Source organism: Pleurodeles waltl, chromosome 5 (assembly GCF_031143425.1).
Source record: "Pleurodeles waltl isolate 20211129_DDA chromosome 5, aPleWal1.hap1.20221129, whole genome shotgun sequence".
Taxonomy (NCBI): Eukaryota; Metazoa; Chordata; class Amphibia; order Caudata; family Salamandridae; genus Pleurodeles; species Pleurodeles waltl.
The window spans coordinates 775,809,644-775,820,598 of record NC_090444.1 but is presented as its reverse complement, the minus strand read 5'-3'; the positions used below and the strand labels follow the sequence as shown (position 1 = coordinate 775,820,598).

The following is a 10,955-nucleotide window of genomic DNA, read 5'->3' as shown; positions in this document are numbered from 1 at the left end:
CGGCAACAGACAGAAGGTGGATCGCTCAGTGTGGTTATAGGGCTATTGTCCAGTAAGTACGTCATTTTTATTTTTTGTAGTGCATTGCAATTAGATAGCTCTAGGCACCTAGTTCTGGTATCAGGAAAAACAGGAGGAAGATTGTGACAGAGCTTTGAACTGGTGTATGAGGGACCTGAAGATAGATCAACATTTTATCAGGCAATGCTAGATTCACGCTAGCTCAGTTTAAAATTCTGCATATAAATCATATGACCCAGATGCTCCTCCACAAGAAACACCTTTCCAGAGACGACATGCTCCCTAGGTGTTGTCATAGCGAAGAGACTCATACACGCTGTACAGTACTCTAGAGTGATTGCGGGATGCAGAGGAATGGTGACCCAACTGAGGAGAGCACAGGGAAATACTGTGCACCAGTGCCTAGATCATTGGGTCTAAAGTCATGGTGGAAGCCCAGGAAGAGGAAGGCGGGACTCAAGTTTGTAGCTCTCTGTTTTGGTTCTAGCTGCACGATTTAGCAGTCACTGTAGATAAAGAGCATGGAAATGTAGCTGAATGGGCAGTAGCTGAAACGTTGGACGGTTAAGCTGATAACAAACCCGAAGTCAGAGAAGACTCCAATACATGGAAACAGCTGTTATATTTAATGGAAGCCGTTCATGCGGAATGACTTTAATTAACTTGTGTTCTAATATATAGACTAAAGGCATGATTTGTGACACGTTTAAGATAATGCCTAGTTTATTCTGCACTGACATTTTTCCACGTGTACAGAAACTGCATTGTAACCATTGGGAAATGCTAAATACAGAAGTTATGTTCGTCTGTTTTCGCCTACTCCTTTATTGAACCACGGTGGGATACAAAGGTTTCTTGTGCTTTTAAATTCAAAACGTTTTGGAAAAACGGTCTTTATTATTAGTGTAAGATCCTAACAAAATTCATGGAGTATGAAAACTGAACAAGTTTGGTCTTATCGACACACAAATCAATGAAGCACATTAACAACTATACAAAAGGAGAATCTTTTGTCAAAAAACCTTTTTATATAATCTGTAGACATTTTGACAACGATTTATATTAAATTCGGAAACAAAAGCATTAAATTACATTTGTTTAGTAGAAAATTCTCATGCGATGAAAGACTGATCATGTTCTCTCCAACATCCTCTCGATATAGCTGCATTGGAACACCCTTAAGCTTAGTATGTCCACCACCATAATATTAAGTGCATTTTTGGATTGCTTTTCACGCTCATCCTTTTCGTAAATGCTTGCAACAAAATCTGCTTTAGTTGTTTTTGAACAATTCTATGCAGCTTTGCAACAAAGAGACATTATTCTGAAAGATAAGAAAAGATGAATTATTGTGCTGTGTGCAAAACGAGGCAACTAGACAGAATAAGAGTGGAAGGACCACATCAAGCACGTTTCAGACACCAGGCATGTAGTACATCACAACATGTAAAAAGCCAATTACACACAAGAATGAACAAGCACTGAGAGTCAACGCATCTGGCTTGCATTTTATTGATATCAAAGGAGCTCAAAAGGAATGAATCATGCAATACAAGCAGTAGTCACAAGAGGACACCATTATTCCATGTATGTGAAATGGTTAAGTAGAAAGTCACTATGGGATCGACATTACCAACATCAAGCAAAATCAGTGGCAGTGTTAGTATCTGCAAAATGTCTTGGACCTGTATTGATTTCATAAGCGTTCGCAAGTGAGTGTTATATCGTGTTTTGCATCATTTTCTGTTATTGCCGGCTCGCTGCGCCTCTGCATCGCATTCGCTCGTTTGGAAGGCAGTGAGGAAGTAGCGGGGGCGGGTGGCGGTGCGGACGAGCTTGATGGTGTCGCTGAAGGGTTGCCTGCATTATTCATCTTTGTATCTACAATAAACACTATTTGATGTGGAAGAATGCTGGCCCTGGAGTCTTCTTGTGATGGACAGCTTAAGCTCTCAGTAGCCAGACGCCACAAACATACAAATTAATTAAGGACTGCGAGGAAGGCATTTACAAGGAAAGCTTTGGACGCTTTGTTTTAAAGTCCTAGGGAAGTCGAAATGAGGCTGCCTTACAGTTACAGCACAGGCATTTGGATTTTCCGAAGTGGCTAATTCGTACAGAATCTAGAGGAAGAAATGATGGTTGTAATGAACAGTCAGAGGTGCACTTTTGAGGCAGATTTCAGTCAAGTTCCCGGTAGGGGGAAAACAAAAGATGCACAAGTGAAAGGACCGTACTGTGCTAACTGGTTTAACCCTGTTTGGCATGGTTAAAATGTGGACTTGCAGATTATGCAGATATTTAGATCAGGCTACACATGCCTCAGCATGTCATAGTCTAAAGGTTTTATTGCTTAAGAACTATGCCAATAGCTTTCTCTCCCCTACACCCCAAGCATCCAAGTGCCCTCCTTCGTGAACTCCACCGGCAAGTGCCTATCGTCTACGTCCAGCATCAACGATTCAAGGATTTGAAATGATTTTCAAGACTTGTCTCCCACTGCACAATTAACTCTGTAGCACCATCAGTAATTCAAGCGTTGGAGTTCGCAGCGGGGTTAGGGGAGGTTCTCAGTCACTGGGACTCTGCTGTGCAGACTAGCGCCAGATATCATAGTTAGAACTGAGGTGGGCAGAAAAAGAGAAGTGGCAGAGCTCCTGTACACGTACACGAGCAAACAATGCACTTGCACCCATCTAGTCCCAATGAGTGATACTCAAACTGAAAGGCTGTCTAGAGTTTCCTTTTTACAGAAATAAGCCCAATCTTCAAACACTGCAAGACCTAACCATAAATTCAGATTTGTTAAGCAGAAGACAAGACGAGTGATGACCAGGAAAGTAAAGGGGATCCATCAGAATCAATGGGGAGCCTATTTCATTAAGAACCTCGAACAGAAGCTATATATTTACCTAGAATGGAACCCATTCTTATTTCCCAACAGATGGTATGCTTTCCCAGAAGATGAAATCAAGGTAGCCATCGGGGTGGTTCATGCACAGAGGCTCACCTGGCTCTATTCGATTGAGCATTTCCTTATCATCAATATTTATGCAATGAAACGAATTCCAAAGGAGGAAGTCGTCAAAGACTTCTACTACAAAGACGTCTACTACAAACTGGTAGGCAGAAACCCCTTTCGAAGTTTATCTACATAAAAAACAAGCCGTCTAAAGTTTGGACGTTAGAAACACTAATTTCAGAAGCTATTCGTTAGAACAATAAAAACAATGTTGGTCCATTCATGGTGACTACTACTTAGTCTTTCGATTTTCACTCATCGTTTTTGGGGGGGCGGGTCCAAAAAAGGCTTTGAAAGCCGTTTATTCATGGAACTGCAGCAAATGCATGAGGATCACATTTAATGCATGATAATCCCCATCCCTGCATGTATATGCACCATCACCAAAATCTTTTTTGAAAACAGGAGCCAATGACCGCTTGTGGGTTGACGTGTTGGCACAAGGATACCAATAATGGGAATGATCTTATCCACTAAGAGTAACTGATTCACCATAACGTTTACATTATGCCACTCCAGCAGCCTGACTTCCATGCCAAATTTTGGAGATTGATTCCACAGCAACTGAGAATTAAACAGGAGGATAAGGAAGCAAAGGATGCAGCATGGACCTCGGCAACTAGGTTACTTAGAACATCCTTGCTACAAGTAACATCAGCATAGCAGGAAGGCACAAGAGCAGCGTCAGCAGAACAGGAACTGGTAGCACAAAAATCTGCTTGGCATTTGACTCCAACAGATATATATGCCCTCAGAATTCCATCAACATCACTTTAGTACTCGTAGAGCGTGCTTGCACACCGAATAGAGGTTGAGCACATGCGGACACATGGATCAGTAGCATCCTTAGCAGCTACATTGGCCATCGTCATGACCAACGAAAATCATAAATGGTCGTATGAATGTGAGTGCTTGGTTCCACCAAGGTAGAAGGAAAAAAAATGCATCCGTGGCCAAGAGTGCATGAGGTGCCCTCACAGTGGAAGAGGCATGTGGACACTAGAAGAATTTTAGAACTATTTCTGTATTTGAATTTTGATAGAATCTTTGAGACACAGGTTAGATGTCTAGGTTAAGTCTAGCTCGTCTATGCGGAAGGCTTCAGGCTGTGAATTCCAACAGTTTTATGTATTAGCATGGGTCAGAAACAGGTTGAGGTAAAAGGCTGCAGAGCACATGATTAAAGGGGAACCGATGCACGAGCCCTGCTAAACAACTGGATGGCTTCATATACTGGGGGAAAGGACTGCACAGGCCTTTTCTGATGGGCCTCAATGGCCACAAACAAGGTAATCCTTGCTATTGCCTTCCCCTACTCCTCCTCCAGCCAGACAACACAAACAAGCAGGATGATGTCCTTTAATAGTGCTCAATGGCAGAACCACAGCCACTTACATCTGCACTGTGCTCTGCTGAGGACGTATTAGCATTTGTTAGGAAGCACTAGTTCCCTGAGGATAAGGTCAATGTGTACAAAGGCTAGAGCCTCAAAAACCAAGTGTACAAGCCGAGTAATGAGCCGCTCCCTGTTTAGAATATTTCTCCATCTGTTGAGGCAGACGTATTTGGTCTCATATGTGGAAGAGATCTGATCATTTAACTGAGTTAGGCCAAGTAGGTGCCACTAGGATGATTGAATATAGTAGGCTTTCCTTGATCTTCCATATTCCCACAACCGGGAAGGGGGGGCATCAGGAACATAATGTAATTTAAATCCTAGTTCCAACGTCCACTGACAGCAGAAAAAAAAGAGTGCCATTTGGTTGCTTGCACAGAAAAGGGCGGTGGCATTGTCAGTGTAGATCAACAATAACCTGAATTTTCCCACTGGCAGGAAGTCTTCCAAAAAAAATAAGAGATTGCCTTTAGTTCAAAAACATTAACGGGGCAGGCTGAATTTGATCACTGTAGTGAGCAGCCATCACGGATGCTCGGAAGTGTTAGCTGTGAATACCAGATGTAGATGGGGCAGGTAGAAAGGACATTCTAGCTAAACAATGACCGTGTGTATCCACCATTACCATCTTCAGATTTAAGACTGGGCTGGGCTTGGACTAGTCACCCGGGAGTGGATCCCAGTGTTCCACAAGACCTGAATGCAAGTGAAGGTGGAAATGAAGGACCTATGCAGAATGCCTTTCATCAGAGACGCTTGATAATCACCAGCCTGATACAGCGGATACTAAGAAAGTGGCCCTCTATCTGGCTATCTTCCCTTACGTTCTTTGGAGAACAGAAAACCTTCAATCACCTCAATCTCCGAATTGTCCTTACAAACTGAAACCTCCCCCTCCCCCACCTTATTACTAACCCACACCGACTTTCCTCCTACTGGATGATTTTATTTAATGTATGGATAAGGTTTCCTAATAATGTGCAGGCAGCAGATATGATCAGCACACTAGTTGCATTACAACCCCGTCAATGGTCCACGCTACCACACTCCAGGACTGTCACATGCTTGATTTGATTTTCAACTAAGGACCTAGTGGTGTGTGCAGACATGCGTACACTGTTCCCCAGGTCTGGTCTGTCCATTTCATTATTCATTTTTGGATTAAAGGATCTAAGAAGGAGTGAGGCTCAAAGTGGGTTAGTAGGAGGCCTACACGGGTACCTGCTCAGTGGTAGAAATTATCAATAGAGGATATTAAGAACTTTGGAATTCTCAATAGGAGCCAGTCTAGGGAACATTGACTACAAGAAAAACCTTAAATGGGTCACTTATGCTCTGACAATTGTGCTTCCTCTTCATAACCCCTTCCCCCAAGCACAAGCACAAGCAGCCATGTCCATCTGCCCCCGCATACAAAGATTCTCTGAATAGAGCCAAAATCAGCTGGAAAGAAGCTGGCTAACTAGCATTACTCCCAATGCTAGGGTTGACCTAAAGTGGGTTTTAAAAAAGTACAAAAAGTTGGTACAAACTGCCAACACAATTTATTTTTGCAATAAGTATTCTCAGTGGTAGGTTCCCTGTTCTTCACCTCATGCACTATCCAGACCCTAGCACACACACAAACTGTGCAACAAATTGTCCAACTTCTTGACCCAAGATCTGTGACACTCTGGGAGCCCTATCTAAGAGCACCTGCTTTGCAGTCACTACGACTGATTCTAATGAAGTGTCTAGTCTGTCTTATGAAAGAGAGATGCATATGCTGCCCAAATTTGAACAGTTAGCCCATGAAGTGTTTATGGATTCCGAAATTAAGTCTCATATGTGTCACCCCTGCACTCAATTCGTTCCAGCGGTGTGGAAAGTGCTTGTTAGGCAAATCCTCCCCTGAAAATATGACATATATCCATCTTGAATTTGATTCTGCTGGACGAGTGGAAAAAGGTATTTGTTGTGCCAGTGCTGAAGGCCAATGCTGACCCTGCCACCTTATGTAATTTCCACCCTGTATCACTGCTGTCTTTTTGTGGAAAAGTTTCTGGAGATGTTAGTCAATAGATTGATTTCTTGGTTTATGGACCAGAAGAACATCTCTACTGCAAAAATGATCAGCTTCAAATCCTTGCTCTTCCCATGTAGGATGTTCTATGGAAAGGTACTCCACTAGCTCCAGCAGAAGTGTATTCTCTATATTAATGCGTGCAGGCTGCGCTCTTATGATTCTCTTCATTCGCTGTACCCAAGAATAAGCTGGTGTGAAGGGGGCAGGTCATTTTCGGTCAGGGCTGCTCTTCTCTAGAATTCATTGCTAGTTTCTTAAAATAAGACGAGTGATCCACTTTGATGCAGCAAAGCCTAAAGTCCGGGATTTATGTACAATAATGAAAATGTCACTTACCCAGTGTACATCTGTTCGTGGCATCAGTCGCTGAGATTCACATGGTATGCATGAGCTCGCCATCTGGTGTTGGGTCGGAGTGTTACAAGTTGTTTTTCTTCGAAGAAGTGTTTTCGAGTCACGGGACCGAGTGACTCCTCCTTCTGTGCTCATTGCGCATGGGCGTCGACTCCATCTTCGATTGTTTTCCCCGCAGAGGGTGAGGTAGGAGTTGTACTATAGTAATAGTGCCCGCGCAATGAAAAATGTAAGTATGTACCTATTAAAGGATTAAATAATATCTATACAAATGTACAAAATTGAAGGTAACTTCTGAACTGCTACAGGCTTCCGGGGAGGTGGGTGGGTCCATGTGAATCTCAGCGACTGATGCCACGAACAGATGTACACTGGGTAAGTGACATTTTCAGTTCGATGGCATCTGTCGCTGTAGATACACATGGTATGCATAGACTAGTAAGCAGTTAGTTCCCCATAAGCGGTGGTTTAGCCTGTAGGAGTAGAAGTTGTTTGAAATAGAGTTCTTAATACAGCTTGACCTACTGTAGCTTGTTGTGCGGATAGCACATCTATACAGTAGTGTTTGGTGAATGTGTGAGGCGTAGACCAAGTGGCTGCCTTACATATTTCCTGCATTGGGATGTTTCCTAAAAAGGCCATTGAAGCACCTTTTTTCCTTGTTGAATGTGCCCTGGGAGTAATGGGCAGTTGTCTTTTTGCTTTAAGGTAGCAGATTTGGATGCATTTAACTATCCATCTGGCTATACCTTGTTTTGATATTGGGTTACCTGCATGAGGTTTATGGAATGCAATAAATAGCTGTTTAGTTTTTCTGATGTTTTTTGTTCTGTCAATGTAGTACATTAATGCTCTTTTGACATCTAATGTATGTAGTGCTCTTTCAGCCACAGAATCTGGCTGTGGGAAAAAAACTGGTAGTTCTACCGTTTGATTTAGATGGAATGGTGAAATAACTTTTGGTAAAAATTTTGGATTAGGTCGTAGGACGACCTTATTTTTATGTATTTGTATAAAAGGCTCTTGTGTTGTGAACGCTTGAATTTCACTTACTCTTCTTAGAGATGTAATGGCGATGAGAAAGGCAACTTTCCAGGTTAGGAATTGCATTCCACAAGAGTGCATGGGTTCGAAAGGTGGGCCCATGAGTCTTGTTAGAACCACGTTTAGGTTCCATGAAGGAACAGGTGGTGTTCTTGGTGGTATAATTCTTTTAAGCCCTTCTATGAATGCTTTGATAACTGGTATCCTATACAAGGAAGTTGAATAGGTAGTTTGCAGGTATGCAGATATTGCTGCAAGGTGTATTTTAATAGAAGAGAAGGCTAGCTTTGCTTTTTGTAAATGGAGCAAGTAATTTACTATATGTTTTGGAGTTGCGTCTAGTGGTTGTATCTGATTATGATGGCAGTACCAAACAAATCTTTTCCACTTACTTGCGTAGCAGTGTCTAGTGGATGGCCTTCTGGCCTGCTTTATGACTTCCATACACTCTTGGCTAAGTTGTAAGTGTCCGAATTCTAGGATTTCAGGAGCCAGATTGCTAGATTCAGCGATGCTGGGTCCGGGTGTCTGATCTGTTGGTTGTGTTGCGTTAACAGATCTGGTTTGTTGGGCAGTTTGATGTGTGGTACTACAGACAGATCTAGCAGTGTTGTGTACCAGGGTTGTCTTGCCCACGTTGGTGCTATTAAAATGAGTTTGAGTTTGTTTTGACTCAATTTGTTTACTAGGTAAGGAAGGAGAGGGAGAGGAGGAAAAGCGTAAGCAAATATTCCTGACCAGTTCATCCATAGGGCATTGCCTTGGGATTGCTTGTGTGGGTATCTGGACGCGAAGTTTTGGCATTTTGCGTTCTCTTTTGTTGCAAATAAGTCTATTTGTGGTGTTCCCCAGAGTGTGAAGTAGGTGTTCAGAATCTGTGGGTGGATTTCCCATTCGTGGACTTGCTGGTGATCTCGAGAGAGATTGTCTGCCAGCTGATTCTGGATCCCCGGAATAAACTGTGATATTAGACCAATTTGATGGTGGATTGCCCACTTCCATATTTTTTGAGCTAACAAGCTTAACTGCGTTGAATGTGTTCCTCCTTGTTTGTTTAGATAATACATCGTTGTCATGTTGTCTGTTTTGACAAGGATGTATTTGTGGGTTATGATTGGTTGGAAAGCTTTTAGTGCTTGAAAAACTGCTAATAATTCTAGATGATTTATATGCAGTTTTGTTTGATGTATGTTCCATTGTCCTCTTATGTTGTGTTGATTGAGATGTGCTCCCCACCCTGTCATGGAAGCATCTGTTGTTATTACGTACTGTGGCACTGGGTCTTGGAAAGGCCGCCCTATGTTTAAATTTATACTGTTCCACCATAGAAGCGAGAGGTAAGTTTGGCGGTCTAGCAACACCAGATCTAGAAGGTGACCCTGTGCTTGAGACCACTGTGAGGCTAGGCACTGTTGTAAGGGCCTCATGTGCAGTCTTGCGTTTGGGACAATGGCTATGCATGAGGACATCATGCCTAGGAGCTGTAGTATTGTTCTTGCTTGTATTGTTTGGTTTGGAGACATGTGTTGAATGACTCTGTTGAAATTGTGGATCCTTTGTGGAGTTGGCGTTGCTACTCCTTTTGTCGTGTCTATTATGGCTCCTAGATATTGCTGTACTTTGCTTGGCAGAATGTTTGATTTTGCAAAGTTGACGGTGAACCCTAGTTTGTAGAGGGTTTGTATGACTTGATTTGTGTGGTTTGAGCATTGTGTGAGCGAACTGGTTTTGATTAGCCAGTCGTCTAGATACGGGAACACATGTATTTGCTGCCTTCTGATGTGTGCAGCGACTACTGCTAGGCATTTTGTGAATACTCTTGGAGCGGTTGTTAAACCAAAAGGCAATACTTTGAATTGGTAATGTATTCCTTTGAATACAAACCTTAGATATTTCCTGTGTGATTGATATATTGGTATATGGAAATATGCATCCTTGAGGTCTAGGGTTGTCATGTAGTTGTGTTTTTTGAGCAATGGTAACACTTCTTGTAGTGTGACCATGTGAAAGTGGTCTGATTTGATGAATGTGTTTACTACTCTGAGGTCTAGAATTGGTCTCAGTGTTTCGTCCTTTTTTGGTATCAAGAAGTACAGTGAATAAACTCCTGTGTTTATTTGTGTGCTTGGTACTAATTCTATTGCATTTTTTTGCAGTAGTGCTTGAACTTCTATCTCTAGAAGCTGTGAATGGTATTTTGATAAATTTTGTGATTTTGGTGGTATGTCTGGAGGGAATTGCAGGAATTCTATGCAATAACCATGTTGGATAATTGCTAGGACCCATGTGTCTGTAGTTATTTTGTCCCATGCTTCGTAATATTGACGTATCCTCCCCCCCACTGGTGTTGTGTGGGAGGGGTGAGTGACGTGTGAGTCACTGCTTGTTGGTAGTGGTTTTGGGGCTTTGAAATCTTCCTCTATTCCTAGGGAATTGCCCCCCTCTATACTGGCCCCGAAAACCTCCCCTGTACTGTCCCTGGTAGGTGGGCGGTGCGGACTGTGAGGTGCTAGCTTGTGTGGCCTGACCCCGAAACCCTCCTCTAAAAGGTGTTTTGCGGAAGGTGTAATAAGATCCTCTGCTCTGCGGGCAGTAGAGTGCGCCCATGGCCTTGGCAGTGTCAGTGTCCTTCTTGAGCTTTTCTATGGCTGTGTCGACCTCCGGACCGAACAGAAGTTTTTCGTTTACTGGCATGTTAAGCACTGCCTGCTGAATTTCTGGCTTGAATCCAGACGTTCTGAGCCATGCGTGCCTACGGATGGTAACCGACGTATTAATGGTCCTTGCGGCCGTGTCTGCTGCATCCATGGAGGAGCGTATTTGATTGTTGGAAATGTTTTGACCCTCCTCAACAACCTGTTTTGCTCTTTTTTGCAGATCTTTTGGGAGATGTTCAATGAGATGCTGCATCTCATCCCAGTGGGCTCTGTCGTATCGCGCTAGCAGCGCTTGTGAATTTGCGATGCGCCACTGGTTTGCTGCTTGGACAGCAACCCTTTTCCCGGCTGCATCGAACTTCCTGCTTTCTTTATCTGGGGGAGGTGCATCCCCAG

At 43.0% G+C, this 10,955-nt stretch overlaps 1 protein-coding gene across 2 annotated transcripts in view; it reads right to left on the bottom strand.

Moving 5' to 3' along the window:
- Window positions 1–1,026: 1,026 nt before the first annotated feature.
- SNX5 (sorting nexin 5) overlaps window positions 1,027–10,955 on the bottom strand; it is a 229,078-nt gene continuing 219,149 nt past the window's right edge. For both annotated transcript variants that reach the window (XM_069234748.1, XM_069234749.1), the window contains exon 14: window positions 1,027–1,345. In XM_069234748.1, coding sequence (XP_069090849.1) covers window positions 1,295–1,345 — 51 coding nt within the window. In that variant the 3' untranslated portion in view covers window positions 1,027–1,294. The remainder of the gene's footprint in view (window positions 1,346–10,955) is intronic.